This window comes from Diadema antillarum, unplaced genomic scaffold (genome assembly GCF_040938485.1).
Source record: "Diadema antillarum isolate AM-2024a unplaced genomic scaffold, OU_Dant_1.0 seq00000941_RagTag, whole genome shotgun sequence".
Lineage (NCBI taxonomy): Eukaryota > Metazoa > Echinodermata > Echinoidea > Diadematoida > Diadematidae > Diadema > Diadema antillarum.
The window spans coordinates 248,161-267,101 of record NW_027271791.1 but is presented as its reverse complement, the minus strand read 5'-3'; the positions used below and the strand labels follow the sequence as shown (position 1 = coordinate 267,101).

Here is an 18,941-nt window from a genome sequence, read left to right as displayed (position 1 = left end):
CATTTTTTTTACAGCACAAGTTATGATTAACCTGGAAGATCTAATTGCAGTTCGTTATTCCGAAGGTTCGCTAATCAGAGCATTTGCTGCGTCTTTTCCGAAGATTCGTTATTCCAATGTTTCGTTGACATGAAAATGAAGTACAAGCTGCGTTTTTCGAAGGGTTTGTAATTCCAAAGGTTCGTTGATCCAAAAACGAAAGAAGACTTGCAATTTCGAAAGTTTGTTCCTACTACGCACCTTCTTTTTATTTTAAGGTTGATTATTTTCGGAATGACACCTTAATATTCGAATTAACGAACATCGAACTACGTGTAGTTTGTGTGTTTCGGGAAAACTAACCTTTGGGATAACGGACATTATTTCATTTGCGGATGGATAAACCTGAAGTATCTGAAGTATTAAACACCAGTAGTAAATGCCGTAACACGTTTTACATATAAATAAGAAGATAGCATTCAAATTACAGGTTCACAGTTTTGACAGTGATTGCAGATAATCTTCATAATCAATGACACAGTATGAGTAAAGTTCTTGCAAAATGTTTACAACTTGTAGTGCTAAAGAATTATTTTTATATGGTGGCCCTGAAGTACGCTCGAGAACAGGACATGTGCGCCGTGAATTTTGCGACCAGGTCGCGAAATTCGTGTCCCCGGTCGCCAAGTTTGTGTCCTGGGTCACGAACTTGGCGTCCCAAATCGCGAATTTCGCGACCTGGTCGCAAACTTCACGGCGCACATGACCTGTCGTCGAGCGTACTTCAGGACCACCATATTTTTAACACTGTTTTCGAGTTTGATCAACCTTGCCTTCACGGTAGTTGCAAAGGGAACACAGAAGTTCTTTTGTTGAATTCTATGTGGATTTCAGAGTCTCGTTCTAAAGTTCTGAGAGAAACATATTGGATGAGAAAACTGCCAGAAATGATAGTATGAGTGAAAACATGACTATCTATCATACAAAAGGAGGTAACTCTATCAACATTCCATTGAGGAGCGGATTTAATGACTCAAGAAGTTAGAGCTATACGATGTGAAAGGGTACAAGCGGACAACTTGGATTGCCATGATAATGGTGGATCTTCTTTTGTGGGTGTCTGTATTTAGTTATTCGTCAGAGTCCTTGATGCGATGAGTTTTTCTTTCCTTCTTTCTGAAGTGATAATAAGGTTTCGGTGCTTATATTGCGTAACATTGCTTCTGTTGCCGGTGAGTTCTCACTGGGTAATAGTTCGCAAGCAAATAAGAAGATTAGGCAGTTGACAATCCATGACAAATACTGACGTTACTTGCAGAGTAGAACTTCCAAGTTATACGAGAAGAAGGTGTTAATACATCACGTCTTGTATAAGTTTTTGAACGTTAAAGATTTATCAAGAACTGCAATAGGTTAGTGCAGTGGCCAGGGGAAGGTACCGAACACAGAATGGAAAAATGTAGAAAATCTTGTGTCCAATGTCGATTCAGGTCAACGAAATATCAGATTTTGAACATACTGTACAATGTTTGCTATTATTTTATTTATTTTGCGTGTATTAAATGTGCATTATCTTTAAGCATCATCAAAAGCTCCTATAGGGTAGAAGACTATGACAACGTAGGTCCCGTGCTTGGTAAATTGCCACCATTATCATTATCATATCATAATTACAAAGATACAAACAGAAAGAGAGAAAAAGAAGGAAATTTTCGTGCAACCAGAAAATAACGCCAAGATAAAGCCACGGGGAAAATTTTGTTTGCCATTATGTTCCAGTAATTAATGTCTTGATTCGACGGAGTTAAAAACACGCGAAATTTTTCTTTCCCAATTGAGCGCGAAAAAAATACTCGCGCGAAAATATCCATTTTTACAATACAATGTAATTGACAAGAGGCCCAACAGGGGTATCATAAATAAGCCATATTTGAGAGATGGACAATATTTCCCTTCTCCAAAGGTTCTATTTCATTTCATCAATATAACCGGTTTATCTTTCTTTCATCCTCCAAGTATCTGTAACTTTTCTAAAGGTTTGTAATAAGTATTTCCATGCGTAAGTTGTCGTTCAACATTGCAATGCCACTTCTTATTCAATGCATTTAAAGTTGCTTGTGAGGCTTTGATTACATTGGCTAATCTATAGTCTGCGTGTGTATCATTTTGTTTAACATCCACCTGTTATAAACACATGTGAAACTTAAACATTCCATTACTCTTCTATTCTTGTCCAACTTTAACGGAATTTTTGTCATTTTGTTTGATTCTGATATTGCTCTTGCTTCTATCACGGCCAAGTTGAACAAGGTGTATAGAAACTGCTCTGTATAAAGTCAAAATTAAACTACGCGAACTCTGAGACCCAAATGGGTGTGTCTGCATGATTGCAAGATGAGAAACAAATTTTGTATATTCCATAAATCCGATTCATCAATGCCTTCAAAAACGTAACATCCATCACCCTGTCGGCATGCTACTGCAGATACAAAGTTGTCGTCGTCGGGACCTTTAAAGCTGAAACGGCACAAGTAAACCGAGCGAATCGAGCCTCCTGATCTGGAATATTATAACAATTGATATAGTGTACAGCTGGTGTACGCGTCCAGGCGATCTTGTGAGAGCTCGCCCACTTCAACCGAGTTAATAACCACGCACAGCAAATCACTGATAAAAAAAGAAGAAAAGAAAAAGAAAGTAACGTTTGGAGGGATAAAGAAAAACCACAGTGGGTCCTCATCCACTCTTATATGTCCTTTATGTTTCGGCTATTTGGCTGTCTCTATTAAAGCGACTTTGTTAGCAACGCCACAAAAGAAAGCTTTTCCCAGTGGAGACACAGCGCGGGCTCCCACGCTTTTTTACGGAATCGCCCTTCTAGCGTATCGTATGCGCTTTCTTGTTCCCTTGTCTGTCCGTATATACAAGTCTCTATTATCGGCCCATTGCTCTTCAAGGAGGGGGAATGTCAATGTCAAATTCAACAACGACGTACGTTAGAGCCTTTTCAAGTTGTCGTTCACCAGTCGACTGCTACCTGATGACGTCATGCACCCCGAAGAAGTAGATACCGCCCGTTCATTACCAATGAAAACATTTTCGATTTTATAGTCGACGTGCGCTTTCTTCTATAGCAGAGTGACAATGGACTGCACACAGCACAGTGATATCATCAGTAAGACACGGCACAAAGTTGCACGATAAATAAATGTTCTTTGCTGTCAGACTTTTAAGAAGTAAGCCATTGAGTAACCCATGAAGTAACCCAATGAGAAGCTTCTCATTGTATTTAGGTTCACGGAAGGGGTGGTATCTTTAAGGAGTCAGATGAGGTATTTGGAGCCTCCTCTTTCACTATATCACAGCCGGTTTTATATCAGTTCAAAATGCATTTATTCAGGTTTGCTATTATATTACTACAGTAAACATGAAGGTGATCCGTATTTGTCGTTTGATTTCCTTCAAATGTTTAAGAAGCCTTTAGAATTTTCTGTTTATCTTATTCCAGCAAATGTTTTATCTGAATCATTTGCTTTGATCGTGCATGCTGGGTTGTTGGTTTTCGTTTTTGCTTATTTAATAGTTATGTTCAGTTATGTCTAAAACGTATATAACAAGTCTGAATCCCATAACTTCATCGGAAAACTCGGCAATATCGAGTGGGTCTGTTTGAGAATGTCAGGGTAAAAATTAACAGGTCAAAATGAAGATATACGAACTCATCCATTTGTGTAAATTTCATAATAACAATGTGAAGCATTTTGCTTAACCCTGAACAACTATATTTTTGTTCATCTCTGGCATTTTAACCTCAAATTACATTTTTACATTTTTATATGGCACCTTGTAACACAGAGTTTTCATTGGAGCATCATTACATTGCAGTAAATGAAGCAATGTGTTTTGGTAGGGTGTCTTTTACCCCCTTTTTTAACAATCATCAAACTGCCATCCCTTGACTCCGATCCCCATATACTAGGATTTTAAGTCTCTTGAAATTTCCCTTTTAAAGCCCTTTCACAGCTCTTAACGTTTTTCTTATCAACAGAAGAGATCTTCTGTGCTTTCTCGTGCTGCTAATCTCATCAAACCTTAAACCTCATCAAAACAGATGGCTTTGTCAAACTTTGCTTTTTAACAAACTAAAAGCCAATTGTTAGGATGGAAATCGGTGTTTTTGTCCACACTGGAAAGGAGTTTTATAGATGACATCATTTTGGACCATCGACGAGATACCTGAACCGCTATACCTGCAGAACTCTGAAATGACGACAGCTTTGATAAACGATTCGGCGTAGTTTCCAGAAGTGAAAGTCATTTAAGTTTTTATAGTAATAAGGTCTTATATGCAACGTTTCTTTCTTGCAGTTAAATTCTACACTTTTCATTTATTCACTTTTCAACAGAGTGCGTATAAGATCTTCATCATAGCAAGATACTTTGTCTATTCTTGATCTGACTGTATATATATCTATTTATGGGTTGTTTTTTTTGGTAGGGTGATGTGTTAAATACTGCTAATCTAACAAGAATACGATAAAAGTTACACCTTCCTGATATACAGTAACCTGATGTGTTTGCCTATACCACCGATATTTAGATAAGCCTTTAGCTCGGAAGTTAAGCAACATCTTAAAGAAAAAAAGGGAGTTCTAAAAAAGTTGTTACCTATTGCAGGGCTCCACACTAACTTTCATTTTTGATGGCCCAAAGGCAAACATCCGACCTTTTTTGGTGGCCCAATTAGGCCACCAAATTCTTCATTTCTGAAATTTTGGTGGCCCGACTTGCGTTTTTGGTGGCCCCGGCCACCGGGCCACCGTTGGTGTCGAGCCCTGCCTATTGTATCACTGAATGAGTTAGAGATATACTTGTAAATAAGCGGTTTGACACGCATTCTGAAGATTATGGAGGTTTACTAGTAGTTCAATACGGGTGATCAACTTCGTCTGTTTTGTAGATTTCATTTATACATGTCATAATGCGAGTCTGAACTAATTTGTTTGTAATATTGGTTTACTGTATTAAGCCCCAGTTTGAGCAAACTTTCGTGTCAGGGAGAACGATGTCGTCTCGTGTATAACAAAATAGTTTCTTTTTAAAAATCCCTTTGCAATTATTATGATCAGATTTGTATGCTGTGTGCATCTGAGAAGAAAGGGCTCTATTTGTTGTAAAGAAAACTATCTAGACATTTGATTGGATCGATTTACAAATTATAGATTCAAAGTATTCATATTAAGAATGCCTCATGAACTAGGTGTAGAAAGTCGAGGATAAATCTATGATACGTATTATGTCGTCACAATGGCTAAAATGAATGTATTATGTTATATAACTTTATTATACGCATATGCGAGAGGGGGTTGTCATTTGCATGAACACGTCATAGTTAATTTCATCTAAAGTGTCGTTATCTATATCGTCTTTGCACAAACCCATGCACGCACCACAATACATCACTTCACTCTAGCAACTCAGAATGTTGGCCGGTATGAAATCTCTTTCTAAACTTCATGAATCATAATTTGTCAACATCGTCATCAAGCAAAGCAACACAACAGACCCTAATCTTAACATAAAATTTCACTCTATATAACAAGCATCATCGATACCATCAACATCAGAGGGCATTTAATGAAGCATTTTGTCTCTCAGCCAGTCAGATTCAAGGATTTCAGTTGCTTGTAACAGTTTGTCGGAAAAAATCCGACCGAAACACTTCATGAAATGCCCCCCTCCCCCCACATCACAAGGAATCAACTAATGTCACCAGGATACGCCATCACATTCACCAAATGTTAACAAAATTTAGTGTCCTGATGATAATCGTGATGTCATTAGTGAACAATGTCAGTATAGTCTCGTTTTCCATGTGCATTTCAGCAAAAAGAAAATTGTGTTTTACTTTGTTTTATAACTTCCCATTACGCCGGTGTTCAATATCCACTGCTGTACTTCAAATGATACGGTTAAGGACGCAGTACTGTGCAACACAACACAATGGCAACTCTAGGGTTCGTTTGAAAGAACCAACATGTTTATTCAATACAAAGACAGACAGATACTATATTTTCTAAAGATAAGATCCAAGTTAGGATTAACTCTATGCTCAGTTGCCTGCAATCTTAATATATATACTATGAAATCAGTTCTAAATCTATGAAACTTTTGTTAGACTGATCATTTTTATGAACACATTTCAAGGGGGAAACGCAAAAAGTACATAAATCATTCTCTAATATTGAAACGATTCCGTATACATAGAAAGTCAAAGTTATTTGATCTTCTTTTTTTCATCTGTACCAAAATTGATGAAAAAAAATTCTTAAAGATTACGCGTCGACACACAAAGTTCGAGAGGTCTAACTCGATCTCGACAGGCGCCCTACTGACACTCAGGCGTTTGGAGGGGCCACCTCCCTGGCACGCCTCATGCTGGCGAGTAAGTTTTATTCTTTGTTGGCAAATTCGCCAGCCTCCTGCTCCAGGAGGCTGTAGAGACGCTTCAGCAGCTCAGCAGTACGAGTGGACGGGTCTCCTGAAAACATGGAAGTAGAGACAAGAGGAGGTTCAAATTAGGGCGGTCAATCATTTGGCTCAGACGGTAGCGCGTCTGCCTCCAGATCCATGAAGAACCCGGGTTCGATTCTCGAGTCTCGAACTTCGCAATGTTGTGCGTAATCATACCGTTCCCTCGTGGTAAGAGGCAAAAACACTGTCCCTCTGATAGGACATAAACTGGATGTCACGTGTGTGTGAGCTTTAGTCAGATCACACGCACCTAAGAGATCTCGTATTATCCATTCATTCATCGCAAAGAGAAGAGTGCATGACCCTGTAAGGTGGTGCCGTCTCGCGCCCAACTGGACCCAATGGAAGACCAGCTAGTGCAGGTGAATTTAGGCTATCCAGTCATCTTTTCAGATGGAATTATGAAACAAACGATAAAACAAGCTTTGTGGACGATTCGAAGGTAATCTTAATTTTGTGACAGTATACCATCAGGAACTATCCAATTCTTGTACCACACAGTTCACCCTCTCTGTGCCACGGACTTAACACTAAACTGCACATTACTTGAATATGTGACCATTCTGAAGGCAAATGATTTTCACGACAATAGACATATAATGCTACTTTAAATGAATCCCACAAGGATTAGAACAATCAACCCCCAGCATTCCCGCTGATTCTCACTGATCAGTTACTAGCCATCCCCTTTAAAAGCACACCAGGGGATAACTCCTCAATTATCATAGCCACATTCATATTCTTTTCTCCATTTGCATTTTGAGAGGTGGAACTGGTATACATAGCGTACAACAGAGAGGGAAGGGGAGAGAGAGAGAGAGAGGGAGGAGGAGGAGAATAAAGGCAAAAGACACGCGGGGCTTTCCATACTCACTTGGCACGCAGCTGCCGTTGGCGCCGATCTTGTATTGGACCAGTCGTTGCATATGCAGCTCCAGCCATATCTGTTCTCCGCGCAGTATCCCACGCCATTGCAGTTGTTGGTGTCGGCATTGCAGAGATTTTCGGAGTCACGGAGAGAGAGATCGAGCAAGGCAAACTCTTTCTTCGTGTATTCTAACGGGAAAAGGAAGAAAATGAGCATGAGAGGGCTTGGCAATGTCCGCCAATTATTTCACGCGCCCTCTCCCCCCCCCCCCCCCCTTCTACTCAGGCGGCCAACCATACACATATTATGTTTTCCCAGATTCTTAGAGATAACCAATTTCGGGATGGAAATGGGCCAGGATTGTGACCCCTTATCACGGGCTTTTGGAAGGGAACAAATCAAAAGTATACCCCTATGACAGATTTTTGGAAGGGAGGATAGGAAAATTATTCCCTAAATGGAGGAAGAGTTCCGAGGTAAAGAGTGCCCATAATTTCAGCACTTGAATGGACAGGAATATCTTTAGAAACTTTCTCATGCCGAATATACCAAAAAAGATGTACTTCCCTGCGAAAAAATTAAAGCGAGCCCGGTGTGATTTGATTTGCAGCAAAACATTCAGAGTAAGCACCATTCTGGAGGATCGGTCGAACACTACGGAGCCGCCACTACCCCTTTTATTTTGAATTGACCCTGTCCGAGACACCATTTCAGCGTTGCTTAGGTAAGACTCGAAAATCACCCCTAATTAAATCTAATGTTTCGGGGAAAAAAAATCCTACAAGATCTCCTATATCAAAGATTATTCGAAATTCCCCTCCCCCCCCCCCCAAAAAAAAATGAATAAATAAATAGGTACTAAAATATACCCCGAGTTTGACTCTATAGACAAACAAAGCCCACGAGTTCAACACTAAGCCATAAAGACACAAGTACGGAACCGACACATTAAACCACCTTGATGTATTCTTAAACTCGTGGGCCTTTTTTTTTTGCCTAGAGTCTGGACTCTTGGGTCTTGTTTGCCTACTGTCGGACTCGTGGGCCTTATTTGCGTAGTGTCGAGCTCATAGGCTGTACGACTTATGGATTTTTTTTTTTCAAACTCGTAGACTGTATAACTCGTGGGTGTCGATCTCGTGGGATGACCCTGATATACCCTGGTAAGAAAATTATTACTTGATAGGGATCTAGAATGCTACATGTGCAAGACCTTCACTTTTCATGTCTTGTTCGTCACGAGGGAGAACAGCAATTATTGAGACTCACGGTAGCAGCTTCCGTCCCTGCCATTGGTGTATCCAGGATCACAGATGCAGATGTACTCGCCAGCGTAGCGGGTGTTTTCCACGCAGTCTCCATTCCCGTTGCAGCTGCTGGTGCGTGCGTTGCACTGAGCTAGCGTCTCCCGCGTTTCCATGAATTCACGAGCCGAGTTGGCAGCTACAAGAGTCAAAACAAAACAAAACAAACGGAAAAGATAAGTTGAAAGATTTTACTGCTAATCTTCTCCATCCCTCTCCCACCCACTGACACAATGCTTCCATTCATCTATACTGACGTGAAATAGAAACGACGATGCAATACAAGTTTTGAATATGACCCAACCTTGCAGAAAACGTGGGTGTTTTTTATGTCTCAAGATCACGGGAATTTGTTTTACCTAATTACTCAATCACAAGAAAATCTGAAGAGTTATAGCCAAACACTTTTTTTAAAGCACAAATGGATTTGATTTGTTTTATAGTTATAGGAAGCAATTAATTCTTGTAACACGCAAATAACCACGGGGCCGCGTATTACAATGTATTAGTTCCCTCCTATTTAGGGTCAGGAACGGTCCATTCTATTTACAGGTGAGATCCAAAGACGATGTCTCCTCAGTCATTTTAAGGGAATTAAACAAAGACTTAGGTGACCTACCATAGCAGCTTCCGTCGAGGCCATTGGTGTATCCAGAATTGCAGATGCAGATGTACTCGCCAGCGAAACGGGTGTTTTCCACGCACCTACCGTTGCCGTTGCAGTTGCTGGTGCGCGCGTTGCACTGGGCTAGCGTTTCCCGAGTCTCCATAAGTTCATCTTCATACTCGCGAGCCGTGTTGTCAGCTACAAGATTGAAGAACGAAAACTTGTCTTTAAACAAATCACGACAGACATATTCCTCCTCTCTTCCCATGCCAATATGTGCAGAGATACATCTTTCGACTTGTGACAATGATTATAGAAATGAATGTCGATACACTGGTAGGTTTCAACAATAGCAAAACTCAGAAATGCTGAATGTCTCAACATAAGGGAAATGCCACCTTGTCTCTTTTACTCATTCGCATGAATTCTCGCGCCAAGGCGAACTAGCAAAACAATTTAGATTATCGAGATTTCATTAGATTTTCCTTATCGTCTGACAAATCTGAAAATCGCCTTTAAAAACTCCACAAAATCAATTTTCCTTTCTCAATGTATATCTTACCTTTCCATTCGGACCTCTCAGTCAAAAGACAGTAAAAAGCTGCTTTTCCTTCTTTCCTTAGCTCGGACTCGTTTACTTTTCAAAATACTTGAGTTTGGATTTTTTTTTAATCACACTTTAGAACATAAGACATTTTCCCACTACAAGGCAATACAAGTACAGTGAACATCGTGTCAATGCAAAACGGAAGAGACAGACCTGTGTGGCGAAATCATAATAATCAATTACGATGAGTAGATGTCAGTTGTTGAATTTCATTTATCGTACAACCGAAAGCACCCATCACACAGTTGTTCTTTTTTTTAAGAACGCGGCTCAGATTGGATTTTTTTTTTTAAATTGTGTGTAGATGTTTTTTTTAACTATATGGAACTTTGCCAACCGAGCCGTATCCATGGTATCATGACATTTACATAGATTTAGGACGACCCGAACAGGCACAAACTTTTGAAATTATGCGGTCACTATGAGCGTTATCAACACAATCATGTCTATATCAAAATACTAAATAGTACGTTAATTCACTACCGTTAACGAAAATGTCAGGTGTATAAATTATAGTTACTCGGGTCACCCTTAGGTTGTTTATGATTTTTTCCAATGTTTGTACGGTTTCAATTTTATACCAGTCTATATAGCGAGTAGGACCATACAGCTTATAATTTGCAAATAATAAGCATGTTTTAAGTGTCTTTGATATCGAAAGCTGATACAGAGAGATTAACTGGAAAATTAATGCAGTGCATCATCAAAGTGATGAGTCTCTTTAAAATGGTAAAGTCCCCTTCAAAGTGACTCCATAGGAACAGTGAACAGATGCAGAAAATTAATGTGAAGAAAATAGTCAGTAAGACGGGTCTTCAAAATATGATTATGAATTGGGAATTAGATATACATGTACTTATTTGGATTCAGTTGTTTTCGAAAAGTTATCAAAAGGCTCATGGTCTACCTGGAGGTAATGCGTTATACGTGTCTGTATACATGGATTGCAATAAAAAACTAAGATCTCATTATAATTTCCCAACTTTTCTCGCCAAAAATTAATCATGGCCACTGATAGCCTAGTCAGAAGACGTACAAAAACATGAAAGAACACGGAGACACGAAGGACCACAAAACAACGAACATAATCAGAGTTGAGTGAACTTATGTGACCATTTTAAATGTCAGGAACAGTCGAGATACTGAATGAAACAAAAATCAAAATGGTATTGTGTTAAGTACATTTCGACATTCCGATATCCAGATGGATGGAGCGCTCATCGACGGTGATCTATGAATGGATGTTAATCAATGATTACGATGATATATACTCATGGTTTCGTGTGGAGATGGATTTTTGTTTGTTTTCAGAGCGAGCTGCATCCATCAGTTTGATAATAGGCATGAGTGGATGACTTCTATGGCTAGGATGTTAACAAGGATGTGATACCTCCTTGATGTATACAATGGTTAGAGTTCTGGAAGTTGGGGATCAGTTCGTGGCGTCGAGGATCAAAGAGCCAGGGGGGATGGTGGTGGTGGTGGTGGTGGTGGTGGTAGTGGCCGTGGTGGTGGTGGTGGTGGTGTTGGTGGTATGGCCTATGTAGTGGTGGGAATGGAAGATGGGGGATGGGGGTGGGGAGAGCCATCTGACTTACGATAGCAGGAACTCTGGGTACCGCCCACGCGGTAACCAACGTTACACCTGCAGAACCAAGCGCCCGATCTACCCTCGACGCACTCGCCGAAGCCGTTGCAGTTGTTGGTAGCCAAGACGCAGCTTCCCTTTCTGTCCCGAGCCTGGAAGTCGAGCACTTCTTGCCCGTTCTCGACTATTCCAAATCAAGCCATGCCCCAGAAAAGTTTATACATATACCAATATGATAGAAGACCTTTGTATGCAGTTCATATGCCTGAGCCTGAGTATTGGAAATGTTAAGATAGTGGTGTTTTCTCCAACTGAAATATGATGCTGCGCGACTATTATTCCAACAAGTTTTGCAGGCTTGAAGTTAAAGAGATGTGGCAAGAACTTGGCAATGTAGCAAACATTACCAAGGTATTTCGAATCTCCATACCTCATCATTAATGTTGTAATGTAGTGTCATATATATAAAGTGACCATTTTCGAGCGCCGAGAATACTCAATTATTCACCATTATATATTGAAAACGGGAAAGCTGTTAATTAGTGAACCACTCACTCAGGGTATATAATGGTTTGGACAGTAGATTCAGCACCTTTCAGTTTCCCTCATTAACGCGTCTTTGTCAACACAAATCACAGAACAATCACGAATTACATGTGACAGAAAACCCACAGGGTAAACACTTCCTTAATGTCCCCATACCACTCTGCACTATAGCCTACCCTGAAATGGTTGGCTTATGCACGCATAATATTTGGCACATGATGGGGACAGCGTGCATCTGTGGGTAAGTTAAGGGTAAGGTAGCGCAGATTGGTATGGAAAAATTAGTTGGGGACATAAGTCTTTGCCAAAAGAAACAGCACGAAATACACCAGAAGTTAGACTGTACTCTACAACAAGCGCAAAAACAAACAAATAAAAAATTCATTAAAAAAAAAACGGCAGTTGAAAGAAGTGATGAAGTTCCCATTAACCGTCTTATAAACAAACAAACTGTATGACTGCACTAGGAAAACCTTCACTGCACTGAACAGGTATAGCAGCCAATCAAGTTTAAGGTCGAAGGTGCAGATATAAAAAGCAGTGATAGACCTTGGTCAGAGAGAGATTTGGAAAGGGATTTCGAGTTACTGCCTCCGTTATTACCTTAAACACCCATTTAATTACAATGTGATTTGCGGTGATTTGCGAGTTATTGAAAGAAAAATTATGCATAACAGATTAAGAACGTTAAAAATGAACGTTTATGCAACTTGACGATTTCAACTTGATCGATTAAAACTTTAATTTGCTCAGCTAATCGGTGTGGAAAAGTTTGTGCCCTCAGTGCTGCAACTGAACTGCTCCCTCGTAGATAATGAAGGTCATTTACAGCACAGTTCATGCATCACTTTATAGAAGGGGTTATTACTGGGACCAAGGGATGCAATAATTTGACCATGTGGAAGGGGAAGAAATAGAATCACGTAAAGTTTAATTTTGTTATAAACATTCGGTACCACTGTGATGGTTTCAACAAGAAATGTGGGTGGGTTTAATCCACCTATAGTCGCCTTATTCTTCTTCTTCTTTTGTTGACTTCCTCCAGTCCTGGAGAACTGCGTTAGATTCGCAGAAATTTAGTAATACAATGGTTGTAATGTACTAATGTGGTCATAAGTCAAGCCGGAGACAACAGACAACCCAGTTAGACAGCACCCAATTTACTTCAACGTCATGATCTGACATCTTAGCTTCATGGGAAATTATACGTGCCTTGCTAAGTCCATGCTGCTTAAACAACATGCCTGAAAGATATTTCTGACTGTTAAACCCAGACACTTAATGCTGTCACCAGTGTCCTCAGACAGAAGATATTCGAGACATACAAAATAATGCTTCAGCGCCATAAGGCTGCGTTCACATAGAAGTATACTATTCGGGTATTCGGGCTCGTTTTTCGAGGGCACGCGAATAGCTTGAATCGAACGATAGGATTTCCTCACACCGGTTCACATAAGAGGGCACTATTCGAAAGTACCGAATAGCTGCGAAAAGTATAGCAAAGTGGGAATCGAGCTTGTTCGATTTTCTTGCAGCGTATACCGTCTCTCGTTTATGAAATAATGACAATTTTGGTCTGGATTTGCCCTTTAGCAAAAATAAGCATGTAGACTGACATTTTGATGCAGTTTAGAAATTGTTAATAAGATTTGCTGCGATGTAGGAAGAAGAAATCCTCACTACAAGGGATGGTGAGTTGACGGTGCGGGTGATGGTGTATTCGGTGCTCGAATAGCGAATAGCGAATACCGAATACCGAATACTTCTATGTGAACGCAGCCTTAGATGAATTATTATTTTTTAAGTATTACCTCCTTTCACTAGTGCAGGTACGAGGGCCAGTCCAAGGACGACCAAAAGGGCAAGGCAAGTCTTCATCTTGGCAAAACTGGACAGCAGAAATGTGCGAAGGAAACTAGGGGAGATGAAGGTAGGAAAGATCCGTCTTGCGAGTCGATAGTGTAGCTAGCTCCCAGGATTGTCCAAAGCTATAGCAATCTGACCGAAAGTGATGTGGCGCCAAACTGAGGTGTGCCTACTTATACTTCAGGTCCGATACACAATACAAAAATCACGACAATCTACGCTTGGTCAGTTCCGATTACCGCATTCCTCCACACCCCCGTTGTTTTTTGACAAAAGCTCCAAAAAGCTGGTAGCTACCCCATCTGGAATGTCACCGATGTCATCTTGTTTTAAAGGGACGCGACTGTTATGTAAGAAGTAGATGAGAGTCGTTTCATTCTATTCTATACGCGGAAGTTAACTAAAGGGAGCCTATTCTCTTGCTTTGAAATCCTCAACCTTCAAGGTGGCACCCCCGCCTTCCCGATATTCAAAGAATTCTACCTAAATGCTGGTATTCTGATGCAGAATAGCATTGAGTGGCATTTGAACCAATAATGTCTCCCAGGTTTCCAAATGGGAAATAAGGTTTTTATCTCTTTTCTTTGAGCACTGGAGGCGCCCTACATATCGCATTGAAAAGGAAAGATGATGGAGGTGAAAAAACTACAATGATGTCAACGACATCTTGAGGAGGCGGCCAGAGATGGTTTCGTATGTAGGCTATGGGGTTGAACTTTTGTCCGCACTAGTCAACAACCTGTCGCTTTTATGTAAATGTGCATTAGAGAGCTTTTTTTGCGCAGGATTACTACCTTTAAGCAGCTTCTCCGTTGGTAAAGAGTCAACCCGGAAATACAAATACGTCTCGTGGTCCAATGAACTTGTTCGAAGTGATTCAACGCGGAAATATCAAATAGACCGATAGATTGTGGCAGGCTATGGAGTGATGAATAAATGAACGTATAGATAAATAGATATTGATAATTGAATACATGAATGATGAAAAAAAAATCGAATTGGTTAATGGACAAGTAGATATATGGTTGGATGAGTGAATGAATGAATGAATGAATTAATCAATTAATGGAAAGACGACGACTTCGATTCATTAGAATGTGGAACACTATATCGAAGTCAGGTTAAAAGAACCCAAATGCTGATTGCTTTTTTTCTGAGAATTCATGTTCAAAGCCGATTTGTTTCATGGTTGGTCAGAGGCAAGCAATCGAGGAAGGACTAGAATACCCGAAAAGTTCCAATGTGTTTACGTAACTCTGATGATATGAGTTGTTGGTATCATTCCTTTAAGTACGCTAACGGCATTTATTCAGGGGTAAGTGGCATTCATCGAGCCTATTAGGTATCCTCATAACCTAAATTCACAAAGTCTTCAAACGTACTGATACTGGTTCAACAGGTTGACGTGAAAATGGGTATTCGGTAGTTTATTTCTATTTTATCAACAAAGTTAAGCAGAAAATACCTAAGAAGATGACAACGGGATTCTTTGGAAAAAGCGATGGGGATCGAAAAGACATCTTATTTTCCGCCGTTGAATAGCTGCATTTCTATAGACATGTGTGATTCCAACTTTTCTAACCTTAAAGCGCGCTGTTCCATCTTTGTTCGTATTGTTACTGCAGGACAAGTAACCGTTCTTTCTTTCCTTCTTTCTTCCTTTCTTTCTTTTTCTTATTGCACGCTGTCTGTGTAAGCCAAGATTCACGCCAAGATAATACTTCTATGGCGTAAAAACCTTTACTTTAATTTCATTGCACCTTTTTTTCCCTCTATGGCTTTCTTCCTTCTATAGAGTGGACGTCCATAACCTTTCACAGGCACTGCTAGGGCAACAATTTGTTTTTTCATTATCAAGAACACAATTAAATGTGAGTTTACAAGAATCTTCAAGATTGAAGGAGGCAAACTGGACCAGAAGAAGAAAAAGGAGAAGGAGGAGAAGAAGAGAAGAAAAGAAGAAGAGAAGAAAAGAAGAAGAAGAAGAAGAAGAAGAAGAAGAAGAAGAAGAAGAAATGGAAAAGAAGGAGAAGATACGCGCAGTGTTGCTAACAGAATGAATTTCATTTTGTGGTTTTCGAAATATGCTCAATGCACACACAATGTATTTACGTCAGCATAAATATGTTTTGCTGTTAATGGTACCTCTATTCTTCCACGTGGAACGAGGTGCCATCTTCCGATAACCGCATGTCGTTTTTACTCACCCAAAATTTGGTGAATTCACAGCATCGTCAATCCAAGAGAAGATAAGAATCAATGTTGTAACAACTCTCTCAACGTCTAAGAAAAAAAAAGAAAAATGTTGTTGCTTTCTGCGTTTTTTGCTTTGATTTTGCTTACTGTGCAGAGACAATTTCGTCAGGGGAACGACCTTTCTGTCGTTGTGAAGATTACGTAATCCTGTAAGAACGTTTGAGTCGTCATGCCTGGCTACCACGATCTTCTCCGTGGAAATGAGATTCCGTGGCCATTGTCTCTTTTCATTTCTATGGGTGTATACTTGCCATCTGTCTGTCAAAGCAAAACTTAACAAGTAGAAGGATAGAGAGAGAGAGAGAGGGAGAGAGAGACATCCAAAGGTTGCAATGACCCACGTTGTATAATTATTATTGATGCTTTAACTACAAGACATGTGGCCTATCAGTTATTATGTGCCCACTGACGTACCACAGCAGGTGATCTTCCGATCATGAGGTAAAAAGAACAAAAGGTAGCTTGGGTAAATGATAATGTGCTATCTACTGTGATGTCCATCCGCAGGGTCAATGCCCGAGCCATGCCACTGTCCAGAGTTGGCTCACATGCAGGATGCGGCTGACAACGCGTGTCTTGCTGGCCTTCCGAACCTGTTTACGTTTAATAACACCAGGGATGTGGGCTTTCCTCCCCCCTGGCATCCCATCACTGATATCAAAATGATGAAGTCGACGTTGAAGATGCGGTCGACGTTGTAAAAACCCTGTCGACGTTGAAAAGACCCTGGTCATTACAAAAGACAGTGATCATTACAACAATATATGTCTATAATTATCATCATTATCACTGTCATTATTACTCAGGAGCTGCGGCATCAAAGGTGTCACACACCATTCCCTCCCCTCCACTTCCACCTGCCCTCCCCCACCCCTGCTCTCTCTCTCTCTCTCTCTCTCTCTCCCCCCCTCCGGAGAATCTGACACTGGGTGGAACCCTCGGAAAGTCTGTTTAAAAGAACCAAGTGTGTGTGTGTGTATGTATGTATGTATGTATGTATGAAAATGCGCGATGGCAAGTGCGTGTGCGTTTGCGATTATTCTACGTTGATGGCACTGCGTCTCAAAGGCCGAGGGAAGTCTCGACGTAATGCGATGTGATTTTTTTTTTTTTGGTACATACCATAGAGATGTATACTAAGAACACTAGAGGGCGGACTCCGTAAAATCCCTGTGACCGATAGAAGGAGGCGTTCGCCATTTTGGTCCGGGCAAATTTCGACTAGCGACCGTACCGATAACGTGTAGCGCTACGGAGCATGCAGGGAGATCGACGACGGGATGCAACGGCAGTAGGCTGGCATCTATGCCAAGGTCTCCATCGGAGTTTGGAAATCGAAAAATGTTCTTAAATTCGCAAATTCTACTTAAAGTAGCATAGATCTATGTTGCAAAATGCCTGGTTCATATGCTGCTTTTGGATGTAGAAACAGGAGAAAAGAAGGGGAGCGGAGATTCCTTTCACAAGTAACTAAAATTACATTTATAGTGTGTGTTAAACAGATTGATTCAAGGCAAAAAAAAAGAAGGAAAAAGAAAAGAAAAGGTCTTGCAAAATTCGTCAGGGGCACTCCGCCCTCCCTCAGCTATTCTCGATCTATTGCTACTATAATATAGATAGCTAATACAGTACATAACTATATGCAAGGTCGGCGGAACGGGGGAGGGGGCATTTGCCCCATTTAAAAAAAACAAAAACAAAAACTCCCCTTTTTAAGTTAAAAAAGTGCTCATTTCTAAGTGTCCTATTTGGCCCTTGAGCCCCCCCCCCCCCAAAAAAAAAAAAAAAAAATCGTTCCTCCACCCTTTGCTATACCAGCAGTTAATTTCACTAAGATAGTGTGAGAAAAGCTCAGAATACGAAATATATGCCTGGTGACAGGACATATGCTCCGGCATTGATATCTTTCTGAAAGTAGAATTACCATCATGGGTCTGATTGGGCTTTTGGTTCTTGTAAGAAAGGCAGGGTGAGGATTAGGATTAGGGTCACCGTGGGTGTTATGATTTGGGTTAGGGTTTATGTAAGCTTCAACATTAGCATTTCGAGCTTGAACATCAATATGTCATGGAACCAATATGCCTACACGTACTTATAAAAATGATTTATTTCATTTCCACCACCACCAGAAAAAAAAAAGAAATACAATGAAACACTCGTATACACAGATAGGACTATAGAATGCAGTCCCCTCATACAGTATACTGTATCACAAGGGGCATCCGGCAGTCTAGAGACCAAGAGAACCCTTTGTATTGCATGGACCATGGTCGTGTTGGTCGGCTTGAAAGTATTACCTCGTTGAGAATAAAGTAATTTTTTTTTCATTTTCTTTACCACTCATAATAAGAGATTGCTAGCAACTTAAATTTTTGAGTTGTTTCCTTCTCTCATCTCCGACCCCCTCATCTTTTTGCTGAAAGGCAATACGTGTTTGAGCGCTTGTTGTATACGTGTTCACGTGTCCACCACTACTGCGCTGCCCGGACCGATGCTTGTTTTTGCCCGGACAAAGATGGCGCGCGGCCTCTTCATCTCGGCACACGAGCACTGCGTACGCGCCACACGCAGTCCGCGCTCTAGTATATTATTAGTATACATCTCTATGGTACATACACATCAAAGGATCGTTCGGACAATCCATCCAAAACACATTACCATGCGTCACTGGTGGATAATTCATTGACACCGATTATTTCGTGGTTGTTGGTGGTTTAAGAAGTCAATAAATTCCCCCAAATATATCGTGCATTTTTAAAATCTCAAACTCCGCACCAATTAGAGTC

At 40.5% G+C, this 18,941-nt stretch overlaps 1 protein-coding gene across 1 annotated transcript; it reads right to left on the bottom strand.

Annotated features, from left to right (window-relative positions):
* Positions 1-6,431: 6,431 nt before the first annotated feature.
* LOC139741620 (exogastrula-inducing polypeptide-like) lies at positions 6,432-14,043 on the bottom strand. Its single transcript, XM_071652198.1, has 6 exons — positions 13,845-14,043; positions 11,498-11,671; positions 9,305-9,490; positions 8,651-8,824; positions 7,384-7,569; positions 6,432-6,520 (listed from the first exon to the last, which is right to left on the bottom strand). The coding sequence occupies exons 1-6, from the start codon at positions 13,909-13,911 to the stop codon at positions 6,432-6,434; spliced, it is 876 nt and encodes a 291-aa protein (XP_071508299.1). The 5' UTR covers positions 13,912-14,043.
* Between the last annotated feature and the right edge of the window lie 4,898 nt (positions 14,044-18,941).